This window comes from Dermacentor silvarum, chromosome 1, assembly GCF_013339745.2.
Source record: "Dermacentor silvarum isolate Dsil-2018 chromosome 1, BIME_Dsil_1.4, whole genome shotgun sequence".
NCBI lineage: Eukaryota > Metazoa > Arthropoda > Arachnida > Ixodida > Ixodidae > Dermacentor > Dermacentor silvarum.
This window is the reverse complement of record NC_051154.1, coordinates 197,007,786-197,034,501: the sequence shown is the minus strand read 5'-3', so window position 1 is coordinate 197,034,501 and position 26,716 is coordinate 197,007,786. Positions and strand designations below refer to the sequence as shown.

Genomic DNA, 26,716 nt, shown 5'->3' with positions numbered 1-26,716 from the left:
TATATATATTAATTTTGCACCGGAACCCCAGTAAGTGTGAAGTCATGGATTTCAATTTATTTATTTATTTATTTATTTATTTTCATTCTTTGGCTATTTTAGAATACAATGCAATCGTTCATGCAGTCTTTCTTTCGCTGATACCATGCATATACAATTAAAATTCATGACATTGCAGTGAGCTAGTGTGTGAATTTCAATGCGAAGGCACCATCAATCTTTCGCTATTGTCTTCTCTGGCTTTAGTGTCCCTTTAAAGGGGCCCGTGAACCACTTTTTATTGAAGTGGAGAAATGCGTTTGAAGTTAAGATAGGCTATTTCAAAAATACTTTGCCGCAAAAAGTTCTTTAATGCATTCAGCAGAAGCGAAGTTATTGGAAGTCAAGACACCCCCTTCGCAGTGCTTCCGCTGCTTCTTCAGTGCCTTGCACTGCAAAGGCTTTGGCGGAGCGGGGTGTGCCTGCAACGCTCCGCCTACTGAACGTTGCTGTGGCGCCAGTTCAAATTTGATTTTGATGTTCACATAGCCGCCACTACTTCAGATTTTGGTGCCTACGACGTGTCAGGCGCGGTTGTCCTCAGTGAGCCACAGTGCGCTCAGCCAGAGAACGCGTCGTGGCACGCCGTGGCAGCCGTGGTATCTACGCTTCGTAGCAGACTACAGCTACATGCAACTATAGGCACCGGGCGGCCGTTGTAAGGCGCCAGTGGCGCGCCGGCGATATGCCGGCGAACAGCGCCGCGAACCGCAGCTGTCCGAGACTGGCATGTGAAGCGGACGACGGGACGAAGGCGCTCGGTGCTTCCAGTGATTTCGCCCTGCGGGTTTTAAGGGCTGACGCACCAGAAAACGCATTTTCGTGTCTGCTTTTGAGAAAGGTCGTCACTTGTACGAGGCAGATAACATTCGTGGCATCAAGTAGAATATAAAGCAGAAAAACGAGCACAAGTTGCGATGCAAATGCACCACGCGAACGGAGCTCACCGCGGCAAGCTAAGACGTGGAACTCCAGCAGTTATATTCCAGATGTTATTTTGCTGTGCGCGTTAACATTCTCGCGTATTTAATCACGTAAACGGGCGAAGAACACAAAAATTATAGACAGGAAAAAAAGGAGACATACGTCTTCCTTATTCCGTTTCTTGAGCTGCTTCGCCGATCGCACATGTGTCAGTAAGTTCCCGTTCTCTGTCCGTTGTAGTTCTTTTATCTTTGCAATGCTTCCCCATTATTAATTGCTTATAAACTAGCCCAATTTTCAGTCACGGCCCATTTTATATAGCTTAGTGCGACGGGAGCCGTCGGTGGTGGTGAGTGTGAACACGCCACTGCGTTGGCGTTCGCCGTCGATGCACAGCACAGTCATGTGCTGGACGCAACCAGAGTTGGGAATTGCTAGGAAGGAAAATGTACATTAAAAGGAAGACTGATGCACTGATAAGACGGCAAAATGACCACAAATCTGAGTGTTCGCCTTCGGTGCCCAAGCTCCAAAGCCGTTACACTGCGGAGGCGAAGACAAGCAAGTGGGACACGAATCTCTTGCGAATGAATGGCTCTTTTATTACCGTTAGAACAACTAGATCATAGCAAATCAGCGTCGGAAATGTATAGTGCCCAGCGATTGAAGCGCTGGCAGCGCGCGGCTGCCGCCTTTCTTTTTTTTTTTTCGCTCCACAGGTGAGCATCGTGGGACTAAATGCAGTCATAATGCGTTACGAAGGTTTTCGCTTTCACTCTACACCACATTGCATCAGTTTGGCGTCCCCAGCGCTTAGTCAGTGCAGAAAGCGCTGGCGACCATACGATTCGAGTATCGCGTTTCAATCCGGCTTTTTCACGGCGCTACGGCGCATGCGCCCTGCCCTGGCGGATTAGTCGCGAAACGTTTTGGAAGGGTTGCGCGCGCGGCCGTGCGGCCCCATCTCGGGAAAACGTCCCCCGAAAAAAAAAACAAAAAAAAAACTGCGCTCGCACGTGCGCTACTGCAAGTGCAAACTTGTGCTGTGTACCTTGTTGATACTTCACTGGTAGCTCGACGTCGGTGCGGTACCGAAAACGTGTGTAGCGTAAGACTGCAACTCCACTTTGAACAGAAAGCCGTGAGGGCTTCGTCTAGACTGCACAGGGAACCACGTAGTTGCCGCCTTGCATTGATGGCTGTAATAGCAAATTTATCGATAAACCCCTGCGTTACACTTGGACGACACTTAAAAACACGTTGCTGACGAAGACTTCTTGCAGCGTCGGTCCTCGCTTGCTGGTAGTGGCAGCATGTGCCCGCCTTCACGTACTCGTTCAAGGCGCGGTCACACTGGGTCGATACGAGACCGACAAGACGCGCACACCTACGATTGGCCGACCATTCAGTACTGTGTCGCTGAGACCATTTTGTCATACCATGCCTACAAGACGTAACCGACGAGCGCGAGTTGTCGTACTGCGACGGGCTTTCTTGTCGACGGCACCAATAAAATCAGCGTGCCGACCATCGTTCGACCGAACCCCGCGCGATCGGCCGTCGAACCGATAATGCGATAGCCGCAACGGCTTCGTTAGTATATATAAATAATCACGCTCAAAGTGAGTCAAGACATACCTACGAAGTTGAAATGCACAAGATTCGACCCTCTCAATCCGTGCACATAAGTTTGAGCCAATGTTGATCCTGTTCAGCGAAGGTTAGGCCTGGCGCGCCGTCGAGTTCGCGCACCTGCTACCAGCGGACCGGTACTGAAAAGTAAGCAAGTTATAATGAAGGAAACTGCTTTTATAGTCCAATTCTTGCCTTAGCGATTTGAAATAAACTACCCTTCGCTTCGATCGCCGTGTACACAATAAGCTGCAAGCGGGGACACAGCGCTGTGCCCAACGCCTGTGCCAACATCTGTACGTCACCGTTCCCGTAGGCTGCCGGTCGTATTCGCAACGTAGATGGGTGGGTTTTTACGTGTTGGCATGCTCACGCATTTCTTAATTCTTGAGATGTACTCTTTATCTCTGCGTCAAACCCGAAACAAGAGACGGTACATTTGGCACAGCAGCATAAACAGCCGCTTCGCTCAGTTATATACTAACGGTGTCAGCGATGGCATTCGCGTTTTTGCAGGAGAACAGCACGGCCTTTAAATGAGCGCTTATGCGAGCACAGTTTGCTCTAATAATGCTTTATGACACGCGCAAACTAACTATTGCGAAGTTAAAGAAAAGCGAGAATCAGTAATTAATTAACAGCCAAATATTTGTAACTGGATCACAGCTGCCATTGTTTAAGTGGCTCAGCCGCTCATATGAGCAGATATGTGTGTTTTATTCTACGTTTTGACATTGTTTCATATCAGCGCCTTTTCACATATGCACCTTTCCCCCGTTTTTTGATGCTAACAACGATCTGTGGCTGTAGATGCCGATGTAAACAAGTGCATCGCTTTGCTAAATCCGACGCGGAAGGCTGCGCACTCGAAAACATCTTATGCGAAATGTCTAAAGAATGTGTAAATAGAATTACAAAAAAGCGAGGTGCAAGTGCAGGAGTTAGCGCCAACAAACTCCAAAGCAGCCGCTACGGCAAAGGGAACTCAGCGTGCCTTTATCGGCTGCACTGTAAACAAAACGGCACACTCAGGCCTGCTCACCGTACATGTATATAGTTGGTGAGTGCTACATGGCTTCCAGGAACGACATGTTGCCCCCCAGAAGCCATTAATAATTATTTGCGATCCACGAAACGCACAACCGATGCGCACTTAACACGGGCGCAGGTTCACAAATCAACCGGCGAAAGCCCCAGCACCCTACCAAAACGTTTCCAGCGGCGCGCGGCAGAGGGCAGCACAGGAAAATGAAAAGCGGATTGCTGAGCACTGTACGCTCTGTTGCCTACGGACCGCACATATACAGACTTTTTGCCTGAAAAACGCGATGCCGCGATGAACAACGATTGAATCGAATGGCCTAACCAGCTTCTGTCATGTTTCAGTAACTGTTGGTGCAACCAAAAACGCGACATGTTTGATCAGACTTGGTTTCACGGCAGCGCCTGCTGCGCGTGGCCCGGCCGCCACATGCCATTACATTCGCGGCGCCACCAGTCCAAATTCATCCCGCGCCCGGTGCTTATAGTGCATGTGCATCATGGAGGAAGGAAACCCCAGGAGAGGCCCTGGCCAGCACAAACATATTGGAGAAGGTGTGGCGGAAGTCACATGCTGTTTCTCGCAAAGGAGCACTGGGACGGGTAGCCCAAATGTCAACGTTGTCATGGCAACCGCGCTCCTGAAGCTTTCGCTGCTGCTCGCGGTCTCTGAAAAGTGGGATACGATTTTTCCGCCGGTGTCTTTCCCACAGCACCTTGTGTTCGCGAGAAAAGCTGACTTTGGAGTGTGGTGTGTAAGCTTGAAAGTTGTGTTTTGGGTCTGTGAGTGTGAGTGTCGGCCAGCAACAGATACACTCAAGCAATCACGGCGCGAATCTTTGTTGTCTTCTTCAATGTGCCACGGAAAAACACAGGAGCTCGTCTGCTTCACTAAACCTGCTACAGAAGTTCTGTAGGCTTTGTTTTGACACGCGTCAGGAGCACACACTTCCGGCGGCTCGTAACAATGCAAGTTCAAAGTTCGCGCCCATCTGCTCCGGCGAGCTGCAGAACCCCTGATTGGAGGCGCAAAGAGAGATGGCACACCAACATTGGCTGCACTTCCGGCTTCAAAAAAGTGACGTCAGGGCCTCTCCTGTTTTGTTTCGTTCCTCCATGATATGCATAGTGTTTGCTTTGTGGATGACAAGGATTGAGTACACACTCGCGCTCATATGCTGCAGTGTGGCCGTGCTACGTGGTGTGGACTGGCTTTGTCCTGCACCAGCTTGACCGATGGATAGTAGCCACATCCAACTTGTGCATTTTGAAGCGCTTTCAATAGCTCAATACAAAGTGAAGTCTGCCAAGGCGTCTAACCAGTAGCGGCCAGGAGTGAGCACGCGCTTGCAAGCCTGCGTGTAGTGTGACCTTAAGTGTTGCATGGTTCGAGGCTAGTTGAGCATTCAAAACTAGTCGGAATTAGCGAGACCTGACGGCTACGACACCGATAAGCAGGGTGGCCGAAGTTTAATTCCTACACAGGCGACTGCGGCCGAGCGTGAGCAGACGATAGTCAACTTCTTCCGGAAGTATGTAATTATTATCGAAATTCGAAAGCAGATTTTTTATTACTTCGGCCTGTTTATTAAACTGCCTCAATAAATATTCACAGTAACAATAGGGAGAAGCGCACTGATCCAAACACCCTTATTGATTGATGTCAGCTGTCAGCCAATAGCAGCCGTGTATGGGAATCTGCTATATTTCAAAATAGATCGCCCAGAAAAAAGTGAGGAGCAGGCTTCTGTTGAAAAGAGCGCGCCTGAGAAAAAGGTGACTTCGTGCTCTGCTTGCGAGCTCCACGCGCTGCGCAAAACTACAAAATTTGGCTGAGATGTTCACAGCAGTGTATTCTATCTGCAGACTGTGTTTTTTGACCAAGCCCAAGGGGTGGTTCTGGACCCCTTTAACCATGACTTATTCACACCCTCCCAGATCTGACACAAATTGCTAGGAAATGGGGGAAGCAGTGGTTGGTAATGCATTTCGGACAGCCACTCGCCACATTTTCATACAGGGATGCTGAGTAGCGCTTAAAAAAAAAACGGGAACAGACATCCGAACAAACACATGGTGCTAACGCAATGTGTTGTCGTTCTTATGTTTGTCCCTGTCTCTTTAGCACGACTTGAGGGATTCCAGAATGACAGACCAACTAGCTCAAATTACTTCCTTGGCCACTCCTTTGTTGCTCTCGGCGGCTTTGCCAAGGACCCACCTCATGCAGCTACCATATGCACACAGCAGTGAGAAGAATGGAGCAATAGGCATTTCGGCTTCTAGCTACACCCCAACTGAAGGGAACCGATGATTTGAAGTTGGAGTGGGCAGAGTAAATGTAGCAATCTTATATCTCCATGCATATTAAAGTCTTTTACAAAGATTTCTCCAAAAACAATTTGAAGAAACTGCACTCGCAATGTTCCTCAGGTTTCAAGAAAAGGTGTTTCAAAGCAAAGCTAGCTAAAACATGTGGATGTGCCATACAGTGTCTACCTACCATCACTTCCATGCATTTCAGTAGGGTAGCACGCATCATTGTGAACATCGCAAATGACAGATTCAATGGAAAGCACTCAAGACATTTGCATATAGCAGGTACCATTCCTTGTTGCAAAACAAAGCCCAGAAATGCTGTAATGTTAAAATAATGTTAGTAATCACTAGAGACCGGATGTTTAGGCACCGAAACATGCTGTTTTGGGAGCCTATAACAGGCACTATAGTTATTTATGGCATGTGTAGGTGCCAAATACTACTGTTCTTTAGGCATGGATAGGCACAAATAACTTCCACTGTGCAGCTGAGGATGAATTGGGATTTTTTGAATAACACAGCCCACTAAATCCCTGTTTAGTGAAATTCACTATTTTCTCTGTAATGCTATATGAGGCAAGTTGCGTAGGTTACAAGATCTATATTCTGAAATTTAGTGTGCCTGAACACCATAAGAATTTTTGTGAAAGCAGTGACAAAGAAGCACCATCTCAAGATTTCTCTAGTTTCATGTTACACCTTTTTTCACTGAGTATTAGTTTGTTGAAGTTGAATTTTTATTAAATTTTACTGCGTATGCATCAGTGCGTACATTTATTGTGCCGAAAGTATACCGAAAAGGAAAGCTCAACATCCACCGTAGTTAGGGGCACATATTTGTACTTCGGAACCTTCAATGATCCAACATCCTGTGGTATTCCGTAATGTTCGCTGGTCAGAACCTTTAACAGTTCTTTCAATACCGAAAAGCCGGGATTTTGGTCAGAGGCAGATGAAGTTTCAAACTAACTCTATCAGCGACAGGTCCATTAGGGATGGTGGCAAACCTTTCCTGAACATCCTAAATCAGCCCCATATTCCAGGTCAGAGTTCCGCCAGAGCATTCAAGTTTCTTGATCTCAGCTAATGTGAAGTGAGTGCACAAGCACGCTAAGTCGTCTTCAAGTGTATTGTCACGTAGCACAGTTTGAACCCTTCTCAGTGATGCTCTGGTCTGCTGCAAAGCTGTTAATAATAACCTTTACAATTTATGTTGGTGTTTGTAAAGAGATAGTCCACCTCGTGCTTGGTTTGTTGCAAGTTTAGAATACTTGATGCGACTTCTGCTTACTGGATGAACAATTTTAACCGAGAATTATTGGGTAAATATGCATTCTTTAAAGCTTCATTCGTTTAATATTGTTCAAATTGTCTTGAGAGGAAGCTTTATCTTAGTACCAACTCCGATACCACCTATTGAAGTACTACATGTAAAACACAAAAACATTTTTATGAAACAACCACCAAACCAATTTGAATAATTTTAGATTTGTTGCATTTGAGAGAGACCAGTACATTCTAGTGACTGTAAGGAGCAGAATTCTGATTTAGGGCCTGTGATTTTTTACAAAAATTTGTAAAAATTGCTATGTTTAAAAAAAATGGAAACATGAAGTTTACAAATTTGTAACTCAGCACTAAAAACATATATTGCAGTTCTGTGAACTGCATCCTTTGAGCATCCCAAGTGGAAAATTTTGATGTATTAATTTACAGCTTACGTGTATTTGTTACGTTTGCGAGGGTTTTGCAAAATTCTTACACACATAATGGTATATTTCATAGTGATATATAGTATGTCAATTTTGCCCGCTTTAAATGTATTATTAGGTACAGTTTACAGAATTGTGATATCATCTTTCATTGCCGATTTAGAGTTGATAGTATTGTTTATTAAGATTTTACGATTTTAAATTCTGACTTACTAAATTGACGGCCTAGCTCAGAATTTTGTTTCCTAGATTCACTAGATTCTAACTTTCTCTTTTAAATGCAACAAACCTTGCCAAATTTGGTGCAGTGATTGCCAAGAAAAACTGTTTCTCCTTTCGCATGTATTTAGATAGGAGCCCCACAAGCTAATGCTTCCTTTAAAGACATTTTACTGTGTTGACCTAAAGAAAGGGAAATCACTGATCAGTGAACATAGCATGGTGCCATTTCTTGCAGAAAGGCCATGGCTGTATGCTTTACATATTGATACTGACAGCACAACACTGTTTGTGGATCCTGATAGTTTATTTGTTGCCTTCTTTTGAGTGCATGTGTTCGGTACACCCTGTTAGTCCTTAAATATTTTGCACCAACTTGTGCTCCTTAAAAAATTAAAAAAGAATTAGAAAGAAAGGATCTGGTACTGCACTGAGCTGAAGGCAGCTGTCAAATTCCATGTTTGCTTCTTCGGTGCAAATGTTTCGTGCTATTTGTTTTAATTTTTTCTCATCTTTTGTCTTCAAGACCAACGCCAGCTAGTTGCAATAGACTTGGTAGTAGCGCAAGCGCCAAGAACCAGAGGAATCTTGCCAAAGGGTTAGTGTTTCGTTTTCACTTGTGCTGTCTGTGTAATTTTCTTTCTCCTCATTGCCTTGTGTGCATATTTTTTGCTCAATGTGCTGTCGTACCTCTATCTAGCCTCCCTACAGTGCAATTTGTGGGCTTAATACAAAAAACTAAAACAGACATGTTGTGCAAAAGAATACGTTTATATGTGCACGTTTTCTCAATGCGCATTCTTTTACTTGAAAGTAAACCATCTTGCACCTTAGGGCAACTGTAAATCGTTTAGTATTCCACAAATGACTAATTTGTGCACCCAAATTGATGCAGCCACATGAGTTTATGTTCATCCTCTTTGCGAAGTCTGTGTGGAGAGTTATTTGGTAAGTGTGAGATGGTAGTACACCGGCATGTTTTAGTTGGACAACTACACATAACATCAAAGTCCAGCTTTCTCTGACTTAAGCAACCCTTTCCAATTTAGATGTTTAAAACAAGCATGTCACAAATTTGTGACAACTGGCCAGAAGCATGCATTGCTTTTATTATATGCTATCTGTCCTCTCCTCTCTCTATCCCCTCTGCTAGCAAGATTGTTTGACCCCCCTAATGAAAAGCCCTGTGTGTACTTATGATTGCACGCAAAAAATAGCAGTTGTGAATTGTAAAGGTGTATGGTGCACCTCAAAAGTGTGTGGGGAAAAAATCCCATATATATTTTTACCATTAGCAATGAAGTTAATTCATTCAGATCAAAAGGCAGTAGTACTTCATGCTGTACAAAAGCAAACGCCAGTGCACTGAAAGATATCTGAACTGGTTCTATACAAGAACGATAAGCAGGCAAAGCATTAAACTTAGATTTTGCGCCAGTTGTCTGACGCTTGTCACTCGGAAGAGATGAATAGGCTGTGTGTTCATGTGTGCATGCATGTGTGTTGGTTTCAGTGTGCCAGTGGTGTTTGGTGTTTTTGTAACTGTGAAGTTTGAAAGTTTCTGGTGTTTAGTACAGTAGAACCCCGCTGATACGTTTTTCACGGGACCGTAAAAAAAATGTAAGAGCCGGGAAACAGGAAAAATTGAAATAGGAGTAGTGTTGAACTGCACACAATATTATTTTAATTCTTACGTGTGCAAAAAAGTCATAGTTTCGCCCAACAGCTGAAGTATCGATTGCGATAGCAAATTATAGTAGACAGCTATACAAAGTAAGAATAGTAGTTTTAGCGTCCGTATAAACTTGTAAACATTCGCTTATTAACTATTTTAATGAGCATGGTGTCAGCGCCCACAGGCAAACATGAACACATCACACTCGAACGCGGACACGCGCTGTCAAACGCTGGCGTGAGGAATTTAAGCGCCGCTGCTGAAGCGAGCTAAGTGACCTTCGTGCTGTTGTCTATCGCTTCAACGCAAACTGAGCGCCGAGAACACACAGCAAGCACAAAGCTACGAGCCGCCGACGCACCTACACTGCGTAGACTCTGCCCCCAACAGATCGCTTTCAAGATACGTACCGCGCGACCACGCGCCGCCATGCGGTACGCAGTTAGCACAACGCTGCCCGCTATCCCTCGCCGGTGCCTTGAGCGCAACGGAAGAAGGCGCGCTTTCTCCCTGCTTTTCTTTCTTTCGCGCGCAAGATTTAGGCGCGGTCGTCAGCTCCTCTCGCACGCTTTCACTCGCATATGCAGCATACGGCGCGCGGCGACGGCGTTATCGCCCTTGGACTTTATACGGAACATCTGTGAGCCAAAACCAATTTTAGGGCCGCAATGCGTCATAGACACCATCTTTATATAGCAAATATGGATCTCAAGGGCCATACTTTTGCTGGCGGAAATCTAAAATACGTCATAAGTGTCGCCCCCGGCACCTTGGGCGGCCAATGCCATCGTCAAGCAACCAAGCCAAGCGACATGAAAAGCCAAAATTGCCGCTCGGGCCAGCGCGGGGTGGCAGTTCGCAACGTATGATGCGGGAACGGTCCCACAGTTGCGACGTAACAGCGGGGTTTCCAATGCATTGGGTTCTATGGGAGCTGTGCTGGGACCGGCCAAAAACGACGTAACAGCCGGGAAAACGCAGCACCCGGGAACGTAACAGCGGGGTTCTACTGTATTCAGCCTTTGGCTCTTGTGACTGTTTGGCACTATATTACATTCATGCCCAGTTTCATTATTTGCATTGTCCTGCTACCTAATATGCAAATAGTGCTCAAGACCTTGTTAAGCCAAGCATGTGGATTGTTGCAGCTCATTTTCTTTGACTTCTCATTTCTCATGTGATGATGAATCTGAAGTTGCTATAGAATTGGTACAGCTGCAGAAAGTTGATGCGCAACAGAGCGTCCTCTCCTGGTGCAACATTATGCCACCAGCACAACCGACCCAATTGTTAAAAGTAGTGGCAGCTTCTGTAGTCTGTGCGTAAATCTCTAACAAAGTTAGTAGGGGCACAAAGAATAACAGTATTTAATGAAGACTCTATAAAATTGACTTATTTGTTAGCTACACTTAATTTTTGAAATTAAGGCAATTAAAGCCAGTGACCATGTGTTTACCGTTTTTCTGGCTTGGCAGCCTCTAGATAAAGGGTAACTTTTGCAGTTACATATGCAAGAGAGTTGATTCAATGAGCATCTTGACACACTCACTGCGACATGGTTCGTGGCAATTATTCCCCTTGTGCGGCTGTGCAGGGCTTTACTGCAGTGCACAAGTGGTGTCTTTGCTAGAAATCAGTGGAGAGTAAAAATTTTTGTTGCTCCTATCTGCAGCTTGAGGAAATTTTATAGGAACACAACTTCCTGGTGACTCACAAGTCGGTCACAACGCACCAGAGGAACATGACAAGTGACCCACCAGTGAATCATCACAAACATACTCCCCCACCCCACCCTGGAAATTGTTTTGTGCATTAACTTTTTGGGTGATACTAAAATATATACATGCCTTCACAGCGACCACCAGTTGCAAAATTTTTCATACACTAACTTTCCTGATATTACTTCCCTCTTCTTCCTTTGCTCAAGCCTTCCATTTTGCAAAGCCATCTCAGCGCTCCCTCTCCTGACCGCCCGCCTTGCACAGCCTTGCTCCTCACCCTACCGTTCCTTCGCGTGCAAATTTCTTAAGAGCTCGGCGTAGCTCTCTTAGCACAGCTCTTAGGTTCTTGCGGTGAGCGTCGGCGTTGTCCCTCGTAACCGAGCGAACGAACGCAGTGAAGGATGAAAGCAAACTCTGAGCACAGTGGGAGATGAAAGACTGATAGCGAAGAGAGCATGAGGAGGAAAGTGGAAGAGGAGGGTATGGCGAAAGCGTAGTGCCGCGCAAGATGGGCTTTGCGGCAACGATGGCTACGAGATGGCGCCAGAGTAGCGCGTCGTCTGTATGGAAGCAAAGCGTTGCATGAGCGGAGGTCTGTCTGCAGCGGCTGCTGTGAATCACGCCCACACGTTACCCACACGCTGCCTATCGTGATCTCCCTATTAGCGAGGCAGTCGCGCCACACTTCGGTCCATTTGCAACGTGCCACACGAGACAGATTGTCCGCGTCGGCCAATATATCGCGAAATGAAAACGTGTATAAAGCTTGCAGTCACATTTCGTGTTAGGGAGTATCGTAATCGTCAGTGCATTTCTTCTTCTCCCCCCCCCCCCCCCCCCCCTCCGCCTTTCAATCTGTGGCGTCTCCTTAATTGGTTCCCGATGCTTTCCGTGCCCATTGCCACTCGGGAAGTTCTTCGCCTGTGTGGACCGTGCTTGATGGCTTCCCTGTGAAAACGCGTACAGCTCTTACAGTGGCAGTAGCGAGCAGTCATTTGTGGAACATTGACACACCAACACATGTCACTTCTCCCTGTTCCCCCCGAGTCCTACCTCAGAAAAGAACAAGCCTAAGTAAACATTGAAGGATAGCTGCGATTGTGGTGAGAGGAAGGCATTTAAAACAATTCCACATGGCGGCAAACAAACGCCACCAAAGGATAATTGTTGCCGCCGGTGACGTGCAGATGTAAAAAACGCAGTGAAAAAGATGCGCCAAGTGTTCCCAAGCCATGTCTAGCACACAAGTAGTTTGGGCTTTGCCAGCCTGTTGATAGTAAGCACACAGCTCTGTCCCTATAAGTGACATGCTGAAAAGAAAAAAAAAAACTTGCAGGGTGGCATCAGGGGAGAAAAAATAAGGAAGGCTGCTTTTCCTCGCCTTCCATATAAGAGAGAAGAAAAAAATGTGCTGCAGTTAAGCCGGCATTTCTGTTCCTGCTGGATTATTGGGAAAACAAAAAAAACTAGTTGTACAAAAGTGGAGCCCAAGGATATTCTATACAGAGGCCAAGATTATAATCCAAACTTTTATTCCTTGCTTTAACCAGAATTTAATTTTAACACACAATTTTTTTTTACTTATTTAGGTACAACTAATTTAAAAGTAGCCTCTAATTATGTGTAAGCGATGTGCTTGATTCACTCACGAAAATAAGCCAGTATAAATATTTCGAAATTGCTGTCGTTCTACACTCAACCCCCCTCCCTGAAAAAAAATTGCTGGGTATGGCCCTGGCTCAGGTATGCTGTACATGCTTTTCATTTGATCGCAGGCTGATGTCTGCGCCCTCTAGTGCAGTATTCGGAAAACGCTAAAGACAAAGTAAAGGCAGCTCAATAAAAAAACTTTTTTTTTGTCAGCAATAGTAAGCTGTAAAATTGAAGTATTGTCCAAATTTAAAGGGACACTAAAGGCAAATACTAAGTCGACGTGGACTGTTTAAATACCTTTCCAGAAACCTCAAATCCCTTGTCTCGTGCAAAGAAAATACTTAGTTTACGAGAAAATTGGATCTGAACGGTCCAAATACCTTTATTGCAATTCAAATCACCCGCCACGCCAACCGAGGAGTGGTGACGTTGCATACGCCATTTTCTGCCGTTGGTGAGTGTAACGGCGCCCGACAGATGGCGGTACGGTGCGCCGCTGCAACTGTTTTTGGTAAAGTGGCGTAGACCGTTCGGGCATTCCGCGACGTCGCATGGAAGTGGAATTCTCTGCTACTTGCAGTTAGTGCGAGGTTCGCGAGTCAGATAAACAAGCGCAACACTACACGATAACAGAAAAACTGAAACGCGAAAGTGCGGGCGGCGCAGAGTCGAGCGAACACGAAACCTTTTGACCGCCCGCGTCGTTGTCCACGGTGTAATGTCAGTTAGTTCTTTTTTGTAAAAGTGTAATAGAACTGGTGAAGTAGTATTTTCTTTCTTCTTAGAATACAGTACAATGATGTTTTTATAACGAGTGGTTCAGTACTAGTGACAGAATTTAAACGAGGAGTGCCTTCGTCATCGGGCGAGTACTTGAATGTCCCGGGGGAGTCGCTAATCGTGTCCTGCATTTACCTTAATTTCTCTATTACTAAGGCTCTGCTCGCGATAATATTGACGCTTTAGAGATACTCGTGCACTAATGCATCTCTTTAGCTTAACTTAGTATTTGCCTTTAGTGTCCCTTTAACCATAGTTTGCAAATGTGAATTTGTAACCAAGGCATTATGCAGTTGCGAGTTTCCGACGATCAGCAGACAATAGCTTGATCCGGATCATTGGACTGTGTGGCAGCGACCATTGTTGATCACGAAATCTGATCCGGATCAGATTTCTTGATCAGACACCGGTATTATTTATTGATCTTGGAGAGCTAATGTAGTGGAGGAATTGTAGCCTGCTCTCAACATTACCTAGTCTCAGCAGACTCGCTGAAGCCGAAATTGACTAATAAAAAGAGCATGCCTATCTCGCCGCCCTCGACCTTTCGTCATGCAGCCGCCATTATATATGATAGCCCTGTAAGTCCTAAGCTTTGGAAACCAAGCTGCAATGCAAACACAGCACATAATGGAATGTCTTTCTTGCATACCACAAGCTTTAAAACACTATGCTACTCTCGAAAGCAATAAGAATGAAAATGTGTTGGATCATGTCAGTGGTGACAGCGGCAGCATGACAAAAGGCAGAGGGTGGCAAAATTGACATTACACTTTCCTCGGTTAGTTCGTTTTAACACGTCTTCGAAGGTGAAATAATTGTTCGTGTAGTTAGTCTGACAAATCCTTTTCTCCATTTTCCATCAATTAGCTAAATTACTTCAAGAAAGGTTTATCAGGTGTTTCAGTGAACAGCCCCCAAAAGTCAATAATTAAAAAGTCGCCTAAATCAATTCTGTCCATTCTACAACTGCACAGGTCGCCCTTTAACAAACGGCTAGAAAGCCATGTACTCAAATAGTAATCATAGTCACCAGGACTTAATTGTTGCATAAAAATTTGTTGCTTTAAAAAAAAAAAACTTGTAGTATTTCACAATACTATACAGTTGCTGAACTCGGTGGGGACCGCCTACACGTGTGTCTGAATAATTGGGAGCTTGAAATATTGGATTTTCCAGAAAATGACTTTATTCCACAAGTGGCCAAAGAAAGTATGCCGTCTTCTCGGATCATCACTTTCAAAGACACTGTCACTTTCGCTATACACTACAACCAAAGTACTGCAATTTCTACTTGACTCAGTGACTAAATTAGCACGCAGTCATGCTGGCAGAGTCAAAATTGTTGAACTGCATGCTGTAAGGTGTCAAAAATTTCGGTCCTTGTTACTTTTATGGGGCCATTGGTACTGCTGTGAAGCTGTCCGAATAAGCAAGCATGTACAAATTATAGATCGACGACTGGATAGCCTCTAACAATAGGTACAGTGCTCACGGACTGAAACGCAATACTGCGAGTGTGTGGCCGCCGGTACATGCAGCGCCACCTATCGCCGCCCTTGGAAGCAAGGTGTTGCATTGTGATACACCGCGAGGGTGAGAGTGTTTTGAGGGTAGGCTTATTGCTTCCAGTTGCCAATGAGCGGGACTGTGCTTCCCCGCAGCGCCAGTGGGTCTCTGCAAGCCTGGCACACTGGAGCACGCTTGTGTGCTGACAGCAGTTGCTCGGCGGTGCTCGCCGTCGATTTGGCAACATTGTCTGCTCGCGCGCTCTTGTTACGCGTGCCCTTCCGATGCTGCACATGTGCTGTGCAAGTGAGGTACCATTACCATACCTGCCAACTCTTCCAAATTTTCCGTAAAATGTACGAATTTGGACCCGTCTTACGATTTTACGAATGTCGGCTCAGTGTTTACGGAAAAGTGGTTATATTCGCGAAATTATTTTTTTTAAATTCTAATAGAGTCGCACCGTTGCTGGTGGTGGGCGGGGATGCCACTTACATAGGGACGCATAGAGATGGGGGTGTGCGCCGTAACCTTTATTGTCTGCAGAGAAAGGACATTTTTCACTCTGACGTTGCCTTCGTCATCGGGTTGTTGGACGACCTGACGACGGCCGGACTTCACTGGTTGTCGTTACTCTCAACATAGAGACCCACCCCAGAGGCGACGGCGATTTCGGGTCGATGCGGCAGGCACAGTTTCTGTATTGGAGGCTGTGGCTTGTCGTCTCGCCTTTCACCTTCACTAGGCTTTTTTCGCGAGTATGACCTGTTTTGTGGGCCTCACTTTTTTTTGTGTGTGTGTGCGACGTGCTGCTGCATTGGGCGCAGTGCGACTCCGGCACTCTGGTGTTTTGTAGCCGTAGCTGCTGCGAAGTGTGATGGCGTGCTCGATGCCTCGTTAGTACTAGACCATAGCCTCCTCGATTGCGACTAGACTCGATCAGTACTGCCAAGTGTGTTTGAAGTCGTACCCTGCAGCAGGATTCCTTTGCTCCCCCCCCCGGTCGCGAGTTTACGAATGTGAAAGTGTTGAGGTTGGCAGGTATGCCATTACGATCATCTGAATAAAACGAACGTCTGCGCAAAGAAATAGCAAACTTTATTCCAGAATGTAAACTTCTATAAAAAAAAAAGACTCGATCGCAGACACATTTACGTGTAATATGGAGTATTAGTATTTTGTCGGCTCTTTTCTCACGGCCATGACGGTAGCCATTCTGTGTGGCAGACTGTCGTACAGGTTGGTTGCAAAGGTAGAGCACGCCGCCAGCCTCTGCCATTCTGCGCGCACCGCTGAGCAACTGCCGTAGACACACAAGCGCTCTCCAGTGCACCAGGTTTGCAGCGCTCCGCTGGTGTTGCGAGGAAGCACAGTCCCGCTCATTGATAACCGGAAGCAGTAAGCCTACGCTCAAAACGCTCTCACCCTCAGTGTACCACAATGCAACACTTTGCTTCCATGGGCACCGCTGCATGTACCGGTGGCCACGCGCTTGCAGTGTCACGTTTCAATCCATGAGCACTGTACCTATAATTGTACTGCAAAAAAGAGTACCGACATGGTTTCATATTATTCATGCTGGAAGACTCCTCGAATGCTTGAAACATTTGTGACTGTATTTGGACATGAGGTGATACAGGGTGGGATGCTTTGGGCACCTTGCATGTTGTTTTATTACGAGGAAGTGTTATATCTAAACTACTCTTTAAACTTAATATCACTCTACTTAAAAATGAAAAAAAAAATAGTTATATATATATATCTGCACACACTGATTACTTCATATGCATGCAGCAAAAAAAAAAAAAAAACATTACTGTACTAGCTCAAATTACACAGGAGTTCAGCTGGTGACAGGTAATGCTGCTAGGGCAATGTATGCTGGTTTTTAACCCTGCGACTATAGTTCATAGTGTAGTTTCAATTTTTCATACCTCGCAACACACTTCCCGCGTTCAAATGAGACTTGGTGACAACAGTAACCGAAAAGTCACCTGTTCAGTTTATTCCAAGTTGCAGGAAATATTGCTAAAAAACAGTGACATCATATATAAGCCAGTGGGTGTGGCAGACTTTCAGAATGCTCCTTCAATGGAACAGCAGTAGCTACTATAAACTCTTAAGTGCACAAAGTTCATGCACACAAAATTACTGAAAGCATGTCTGATGCTTGCGAAAACACATTTCACCTTTTAATAGTACTGAATAGTTTTTGTTTTTTACTTTTTTTCATTTTTGCACATTCTTTTTAAATTGACATGCACCAGCAATCTTGGTTCATCTGTATATTGAGCAGCCTACTGCGGCAATATGTGCAGGACTTGGTAACAAAATTTCATGAAGTGCAAGTGGTGTATTTCAGATTGCACTTAAACATTGTCAGTGCATGTTTTAAATCCACAAGCTAAAGCATTGGGCTATGTTAATTGGCCTTTCATTTCATGTGTTATTTTAAAGGATGTTGCATTGTGTCATCAAATGGCAACACTAGGCATTCACTGGTTGTTTCCTTCAACTTTCAGGAATTCATCTGGTTCGAAGAGGATCAATTTTTATTCACCTATTATGAAATGACCTGGGCACACCCAAAGCCTGTATTATTTTTATTTGCCTATCAGGAAATAAAAGTGTACAAGAACAATTTGTTTCTCCATTTAAAAAAAATGGAGGGAGGCTCGAACTAAAAGCGAAATAAACTTGCTTGACAGGCATTCGGGCCCCCTTTACATGGCAATTCAGACACAGAAAACACCCGCTGCAGTGGCTTAGTGGCTATGGTGCCGTGCTGCAAAGCACAAGGTCGCGGGATGAAATCCCGGTCGTGGCGGCCTTATTTCGATGGGGTGAAATGCAAAAACGCCCATGTCTCATGCGTCGGGGGCGTGTTGAAGATCTCCTGGTGGTCAAAATTAATCCGGAGTCTCCCACTATGGCGTGCCTCATAATCAAATCGTGGTGTCGGCACGTAAAACTCCAGAATTCATCTCAAGGACACAGAAAACACTGGTTTGAATTTATAATTTGAGTAACATGCAATCAGAGAGGTATATACACCCCTTGATTTGATAAATGGCTTAGGACAATGTAATCATGCAGATATTTAATCGCATCAGCTACGCACTATATTAAAGTAAATGCATTATATATAGATCGCAAGAATAAATATCAGCCATTCAACAAAAGGACAAAAAAGAAAAAAATATGTAGCAAATCTAAATTGAAGTAGGTATCCAATCAATCAAGTGTGACAAAGAAAATTTTTAGGTTAGTGTAGTTTAGATTTTCAATAAAACGGAAAGAGAATGCCGAATCATTTGGTCTCCTTAAGTAGTCAGAGAAAATGAAACATTTCGCAGTAGAGATGACCTCAAGCAATGTTTTGATTGATTGAACAATGAGTTGTATATGTTGCCAATGCTAGAAATTTCCTGTATGTAGTGTTTAGCTAAACAGGTGTACACGTTATGGACTAGCTGGAACTGTGAAAATGTCCTCTGTCTGTGTGTGCATCTGGTTTAAGTCCGTCTGACATTAGCTATATGGCGGATCGCTTTCTTCTGAAGTACATGCATCTTGTTAAGATTGATTAGCATTGTTTTGCTCTGAATAATACAGTAACTAATATGAGAAGAATAATGTATTATCTATGTGTAGCTTTACCGCTGTTGGAAAAATTCAAATTTAGCAAGCATACCCACACATCTTGATATTCGTCTATACTCTAGTGAGTTGAATATTCCATGACATAATATGATGGAAATGTACACCAAGTGTTTTAACCGAATCGGCAACTTCTATGACAGACTGACCAAGTGTAAATGTGGTACAGTCGAATCTCGTTAATTCGAACTGACGCTGTGGTCCCGTCAAAGTTATGTGTATTCCTATGGGCGAAAACGCCCGGTAATTCGAACGCGAAAGCATTTGTGACGGTTAATTTGAACATACGACACACTGACAATGCCCTCAGCAGCACGCCAAATCGCGGCGGCACCTCCTTCCTGCATTTCTCCGACACCACCATAAAGCAAAAGCTTAGAAGAGACCCCTCAACGCCGTGCGGTGAAAAAGGAAACGAAAAAAAAAATGCGGTGGTAATTTCACTCTCAAATGGCAAGGTCACCGTTTATCCGTCGAGCTGGAACACTGTGAGGACGAGGCTGGGGCGAGATGCTCGTGGCTGGGCACGAAGGCAGTAATGTCAACGCAGGTCGACGTCTTTATTAATGTTGGTAAGGCATACTAAACAATACAAGGGCTCAAGAGAACAGTCCTACATGACAGCGGGGCAGACACTGACTCTGCTCTCCTCTCCAAGCTAAAGGCGGGAAAACGGGGGAGAATGCCAGACAGGTGCTGCCATCTGTCGGGCGGCTGGCGAAGTGGACGTGGGAGTCTCTGAGGTACCTCACATCCGGCCCCAGTTTTATGATCAAAGTCCTCTTTGATTACAAGTGTGAACTAAGGCTAGGCAAAGGGGAGAAAACGCTAGACATGGACAACGGGCAATGTATGGCAATACTAGGCATGAATAGGTGAGGAAGGAAAACAGAGGCATGTGACAGGCAAATAGCAACAGACGAGGCAAGGCAATAAATGTTCTACATGGATTAAAGCCAAAATCAGGCAATGAAAAACTCTAAAGAAATTGCAAGGGGCACAAGCACAGCACTTTCAAAAGTCCACTGAATAGTCCTGAAGATGGGTGGGCAGTCTGCGCTGTCTGACTGGGCGCCGATCGTTCAGCGGCACAGTAGATGCAGTTTCTGAGCTACGTGACACACTGCCGGTTGATTGCTGCAGGCTGGGCGGTTCGCACTGCTGAGGGCACGAAGGTGAATCTTGTTCAGAGGACGACGACAAAATTGACACTGTGTCTTCCAGGCACTTCACCAGGCAGTGGCGGCACATAACGTTTCAGTTGTGAAACGTGCACTGTTCTTGGCTGAGCAGAGTGCCTGGTGGACGGACTTGAAACCTGGATGGCCCTAAATGTGGCAGGCGTAAGACGTTCTGCTAGGCAGTAGATGCTTCTGAAGCGAGGGGACAGTTTCTCAAGCCCTTTAAGCACAGGTTGTTGGTGACGGATCCACACAAAATCACCAACACTGACCGTATGCGGACAATGCATTCCGTCATAGAAGTTCTTCCTGCGATCTTGAGCTTCTTCGCAGTTAGCCATGGCCTCAGTACGATGTGCTTGGACATCCAGAGATCCATCTTTGAGCGAAGAGTTGCTCACTGGCTGGTAGCGTTCCGCTGGTAGCCTTGGGATGTACCCGTAGAGTAGCTCAAATGGACTGAAGCCAGTGCTTGTATCGAGTGTAGTGTTTACAGCGAATGCTGCTTCCTCTAACTTAGTTACCCATGATGGCTGATTTTCTGGGGAGGCCTTGCGGAGGACAGATAATAATGAGCGGTTGCTGCTTACACAACTGGAGAAGAAAAAGAAAAAGTACAACACTAGCAATGCAAAAAGACAGGCAAGTCGACATGGACTTCGGCTGTACGGCACGGCATCGGGCACTAAGTCTATGCAATGTTCAACACCTTGGAAATGGCCGATGTCATCCTCATCACGAGCAAATGTGAGATGATGATCTGAAAGGGCCGTAGCCAGGGCTACTTGCTGCATCTCTGATAGGTCCTTTGCAGCAAAAACGGGAGGAAGGTCAGGATGAATTGTTATGGCTACTGTACCTTCTGGAGCAACAGTGGCTTGTTCTGGCAGGCTTTTACACAAAGGCTTCCAAAGGGGCTCCATTCCTGGGAGAGGTGCTTCCTGGAGACCACCTGAGTGAGTGAGTACGGATTTTATTTAGGTCCTGAGGAGAAAGAATTAAAGCGGGGCCGGAAGCCCCGCCAATCAGTCCGGTGGCTCCACCCAGGTCGGGGCCGGTAGAAGAGTCCTTCGGCGACGGCGCAGGCCCTCCGGACAGCTTTGAGCTGAGCGATGAGCTCTGTGCTTCTGAGCACTGAGTCCCAGGAGGACTGGTCAGGAAAGTCCGTGCCCGCGTTGGCAGGGCACAGCCAGAGCATGTGTTCGAAGTTATTGTATTCGTGGCCACAGTGTGGGCGTTCAGTTGGAAGGTCAGGATTGATCCTGCTTAGTGTTGGTGTGATGTATGTTCTAGTCTGCAACTGGCTAAGTGATGGCCTGTGCTTTTTTGAGGTTTTGGTGAGGAGGAGGAAAAATACTTAGTGCTAACCTATGATTTGAAGTGATTTCATGGTATGATACAAGCGGGTCCTTGTTTAGATCCCTCCAGGATGGGTTGAAGCGAGGGGGCGGACTGTCGCGCCAGTTGGTGTGCCCGCTTGTTTGGATTACAGTCAGGAGGTCCGGAAATGTTGCCCATGTGGGCCAGGAACCATGTGATGTGTGGGGACGTGAGGTTGTCTCCTCCCGTTTCTTTGAAGAATATTTTGTTCACAACCGTAGCTGCTTTCCTAGAAACGAGGGCCGCCGAGAAGATTCTAATGGCTGTTCTTGAGTCCGAGTAAATGACGGAGGCTCCTTTGCAGCTTCGAAGGGCCACCGCGATGGCCGTTTCTTCTGCTTCGTGAGGGAAATTGGTAACCACCGTGGCTGCATTGACGAGTGAGCCATGGGCATCCACCACAGAGACCGCATAGGCACCTCGATTGCATTATCTGGCCTTGTCAACGAAGGGGACTTGCGTTTCGTTACGTTTGATGTTGTCAAGGATTGCCTTCGCTCTCGCTTTTCTCCGCCCTTCGTTGTGGGTTGGGTGTATGTTTCTTGGGATTGGATCAACGGTTATTGACCTCTTGGCATTTGTGCATAGTTGCGACTTCTCTGGTGGCGTGAAGAAGGGTTGTATGCCTGCTTCTAGTAATATCTCGATGCCCGCCCTTGTGAGTGAGAGCCGACTAATTTGGGCGTTTCGCTGTGCTTCAAAGAGTTCGGTTGCCGTGTTGTGTAGCCCCAATTGGAAGTCATTCTGTGCTTGTGTTTCTAGGGAGCCTTAGGAAGGCGGGAAATGCTTTCACGAGGTTGTCCTCTTTCAGTCCGTCCGTTGTGCTGGCGACCTGTGATATGACCCTGGTGAAGTTGTGGGTGCTCTTTGCGATGCGTTTTAGTGCCTCCGCGTTGTCATTGCTGTAAGCCCCAATGACCATGCCCAGGACCTTAATTGTGTTACACCTGGGGATGTTTCCTCCGTCCCTGGTGTGTAGGTGAACGGGGAGGGAGCTAAGGGGCTGTCTCTGCCTGGGGCCTTGTTTGCATAGGAGAAGCTCTGATTTGTTGGGGGAGAGCTTCAGTCCCGTGTTTGTAAGGAAAGCTTCCGTGGTGCCCAATGCTTGCTGTATGTTCTGCTCCAGAGTGCCTAGCGGGCCCGCTTGTGGACCAAATGGTGATGTCATCCGCGTAAATCGCGTGCCCTACCCCCGGGACTTTCGAGAGTTCGTTTGCGATATTGTGCATTGCTATGTTGAAAAGAAGCGGCGTAAGCACTGACCCTTGCGGGGTGCCAATGTTACCTAGCATGTGCTTTCTGCTTCCGATTTGTCCGACGTTTATGGTGGCCGTTCGGTTATCCAAAAACGATCTTACAAAATTGTGGAAATTTACTCCGAGATCAGAAATGGAGATTTCGTTGAGGATGTGTTCGTGCCTGACCGTGTCGAAGGCCTTTGTTAGGTCGAGCGCCAGGATGCCTTTTACATCCCTGGATTTGTTGTCTATGACGGCGCTCCTGATGAGTAACATGGCGTCTTGTGTGGATAGTGATGTTCTGAAGCCTATGAGATTGTGGCGGAGTAGGCCGTTTTCTTCAATGTGCTCTCCAATTCTATTGTGGATGGCATGTTCCGCGACCTTCCCGAGGCATGACGTAAGGGAGATGGGGCTCAGATTCCCTGCATGGAGTGGTTTTCCAGGTTTGGGGATGAGGACTACATTGGCAGTTCACCATTCGTCTGGCACCCAGCCTTCAGCCCATACCTCGTTAATTTTGCTCGTAATGATCTGTATTACTTTGTCATGTAGATTTCTGAGTAGTTTGTTTGTTAGTCCATCTGGGCCGGGGGCCAAGCGTCCGTTTAGGTCGTAAAGGGCATGCACAATCTCCGAAACTTCGAAAGGACGATCCAGCGAGAGTTGAGGTGTCCCCTTGTACTCGCGTGTCGGGTAGTCCCACGGGACAGATTTGCACTCTACTGGCAAGTAGATGTCTGCCAGGGTGTCAGCAAAGTCCCGCGGACTCGTGCCTTCTTTCGTGTGAAGATGAATGAGCCTTTCGATCGTTAGTTGAGCATTACTCTTGGTTGGTTTGTTGCTGTCGGCGAAGAGGTTCTTGAGAAGGCTCCACTCGCTACCCCCTTCTCATTTTACAATCTGCCTCATTACACACCTCGTCCCATTGCTGCGCATTCAACTTTCTGGAGTGTTCTTCGATCTCTTTGCTGATTTTCGTTAATTTAGACCTCAGCCTCCTGTTTAGCTTCTGCTGTTTCCATCTTTCTCTTAGCGCCCGAACCTGAACATGGCACTTCAGTACATTGAGCTAGGAAAGACTGCCGAAGAATTACTGCGCATGAGGCACGTGGATACAGCTTCTGGTGCGCCTGTATGACTGTACCAGAGGCCAGATGGTGGATTTTGGCTGGATTTGGAGGCTCGAACAAAAGTCTTGTATTGCTGGCACAAAACCAATCTTCACCCAGTATCACCGGCAAGACATTATTGGTGATCACAGCGGCTTCCACTAGAGCTGTTATGGGGCCCACTGTAATCTTAAGGCAGACCGTGCCTGCTGGATGCACGCTTGACCCACCAACAACGGTTAGGGGCTCGCGTGTCCAGGGCATCAGTGGAAGATTCTTGATTGCAAACTTGGTCACTGTAGTTATCTTGGACCCTGTGTCCGGGAAGGCGTCGTAGGAGCCCAAGAGTGCAATGTCAGCTGTAAAGAATGAACACTCTAGATGGGAGCCATGTACGCCTTCCAAAGGGCTTGTGTGCAGCGCAGGGGCTGGTGCATGAAGTGATGTTGAAGCTGTGGCTGGCTGCTGTGTGACAGTCTCTTGCTTTGTTGGGCACTTCGATGCTAGGTGGCCCTTTTCTTGACACTTGAAGTAAACAGCTTCGCTCAATGACTATCCTGGGCGAAACGCAGGGACACCATAACGCTGTGACAGAGCCAAGTACCGAGCTTCCTTCTCAGCAGGCCGTAGATCTGCTATGCGACGGTTATGTGGAAGACTCGCAGGGTGGGACGGGGGCACACGGCTGTGCTTGAAACTGCCGATTGTTGGAGGTGCCATTGAAGGCATTAACGATGCAGAAGAGACTTGTCTGGAAGGCGTAGTACCGTTATATTGACTACGAAGAGTCTGCTCAGGACGATCAGCCGGGTTGCTTGCGGTCTGCATATGTTGCATTGCCCTGTCAAGCTGGGTGCATATATCAATAAAGCTGGATACTGACGATGGGCATTGCGCTGCTATGCTTGTTGCGGTTCCCGGGCACTGAATGACGTGCAGGAGATGTTCCACCTTCTGAGAGAGCTCCGTCAGTGGCACTGGACATTTCTTGATTACTCGAAGCTTTGCATAGGCATAGTAGCGAAGTGACTGAGAGCTGGACTGTACTTGGGACATAATTTGCTGCTACCATTGCAGTAGAGTCAGCTCATCGGCGAATGCACCCAGGAAAGCTTTACGCCACGTATCCCAAGTCAGGAACTGTGCGCCAAGAGTCAGGTGCCAGTTTTTCGCAGTGCCTCAACTTGCTTGCTGCGATGAGGCGGGTTGTTTCTGGTGACCACGAAGTTAGCTGTTGCGTGCGTTGAATCTCCTGAATCCACAAACGTGCACTTTGCTTGTGGCAGTTCTCGAACAATGGCAGGGTAGACGATACGTCGGGCATGGTTGTCACTCTCGGCTGTGGCAAGGAAGGGGCCTGGTACTGCGGTGACGACATTGGCGAAAATGGCACTCCAAATGGTGGCGTGGGGTACCGCGGAGCCGTTACAAATGGGTGTTGTTACAAAAGGCTGTGGTTCCTGTGGCGGCGAAAAAACTTCATGCGTTGGCACGGCTGCGGCGTCGCAAACGAGCAGCTGCGTGGGGTAGGACCACGTTGGCAGTGGGACGTACGAGGCAGGCGCATACACTTGCTAGGTTGCGCCTGGAATTGCTTGATAAACCGTCAGAGGAAGGGGCAAGGCAGGGAACTGCACTCTGGTCAAGGAAACTGGCGACGAGGCCGGTCTTGGTGCTTGTTTCGGAATCGCTGCACGAGCTTCCTCCAGGCACGCTGTCAAACGTTGAATCAGGTCGTCTCTTGACCCGGTAGTGTCGATTCTGCGGCGAATGAGCTCGGTTTGCAGAAACTCGGTGCTGAAGCATGCGACGGTGGCAGCGTCGACTTCGGCCCAATTCAATCCCGGCATGGCGCTTACTTGGCGGGAGCAAGGAGGTAGAGCCTAGCGCGAGCGGCAGCACGGCGTGAGTGAACGGCGAGGCGAGATTCTTGGTCGACTGCACCAAATGTGAGGGCGAGGCTGGGGCGAGATGCTCGAACCTGGGCACGAAGGCAGTAACGTCGACGGAGGTCGACGTCTTTATTAATGTTGGTAAGGCATGTTTAATACAAGGGCTAGCGCGCGCGAGCGCGACTCACTGATCTCCACTAGGGGAAGCCTTTTTAGTGGAGGTCAGTGGCGCGACTCAAGAGAACAGTTCTATATGGCAGCGGGGCAGACACTGACAGTGACTCTGCTCTCCTCTACAAGCTCAAAGCGGGAAAACAGGAGAATACCAGACAGGTGCTGCCATCTGTCGGGCGGCTGGCAAAGTGGTCGTGGGAGTCTCGGAGGTACCTCACAACGCGCGTCTGCGTGCTGACATCTCAGCCAACACTGCGGCTGCGGCGCAGAGCGAAGCAGCGGTGGAGGCCCAGTCCGGCCAACTTCCCGATAACGGCAGAACACGAAACTTCAGGGAGCAGGCCACGCTGGCGCCAGGCCGGCGGGTGCGCACGGAGACAGTCGGTGGAGGAGCTACGAGGGAGTTGAGAGGGAGGGGGAGGGGAGCCACCGAAGCGACGGCATTGCCAAGGCCAAATCCGCTTCTCTGCCACCTCCTTCACCTTCAACGGTCTCCGCGCGCGCACGTCGCTGGCCGCCCGCTCCCTCAAGTTTCGTTTTCTGCCGTTATCGGGAAGCGAGCGTTGTCCGGCGTGGGCGGTTTTGTGGCCCTCACTCCCTACATGCTTGCGCGCCGCATTTCACGACTTGCACCGTTCGTACATACATCGTGCTATGGTGCACAAATACTACAAAAATAAGTCCTTCTTTTAATTCGAACAAATTTTCGGGCCCCTTCGAGTTCGAATTATCGAGATTCGGCTGTAGTAAGCACGGAGACTGATTGTTTAAGCTGAAAAAAAATTATTTGTTTTGTTGCAATTAATTTCTGATGAATTTAATGTGCTCCATATGTGCAGGTGATCAAGTGCTGTT

General features: G+C 47.0%; 2 protein-coding genes across 2 annotated transcripts in view; one reads left to right on the top strand and one right to left on the bottom strand.

Moving 5' to 3' along the window:
• LOC119436616 (rac GTPase-activating protein 1-like) overlaps positions 1 to 17,865 on the top strand; it is a 56,709-nt gene extending 38,844 nt beyond the window's left edge. Inside the window, exons 15-16 of the mRNA XM_037703530.2 lie at positions 8,413 to 8,484; positions 17,747 to 17,865. Of these exons, the coding sequence (XP_037559458.1) occupies positions 8,413 to 8,484; positions 17,747 to 17,798 (124 nt within the window). The 3' untranslated portion in view covers positions 17,799 to 17,865. The remainder of the gene's footprint in view (positions 1 to 8,412; positions 8,485 to 17,746) is intronic.
• A 1,623-nt stretch (positions 17,866 to 19,488) lies between these two features.
• Positions 19,489 to 24,492, bottom strand: LOC125942720 (uncharacterized). Its single transcript, XM_049660990.1, has 2 exons — positions 23,729 to 24,492; positions 19,489 to 21,017 (listed from the first exon to the last, which is right to left on the bottom strand). Exons 1-2 carry the CDS (start codon positions 24,057 to 24,059, stop codon positions 20,071 to 20,073), a joined length of 1,278 nt encoding a protein of 425 aa, XP_049516947.1. The 5' UTR covers positions 24,060 to 24,492; the 3' UTR covers positions 19,489 to 20,070.
• Positions 24,493 to 26,716: the final 2,224 nt, after the last annotated feature.

Coding starts and splice junctions, on each gene's coding strand:
- LOC125942720 (XM_049660990.1), bottom strand. CDS start 24,059: ATGCCCTGGACACGCGAGCCCCTAACCGTTGTTGGTGGGTCAAGCGTG. Junction 21,018..23,728: donor TACTGAAGTGCCATGTTCAG/GTTCGGGCGCTA, acceptor TCACTCACTCAG/GTGGTCTCCAGGAAGCACCT.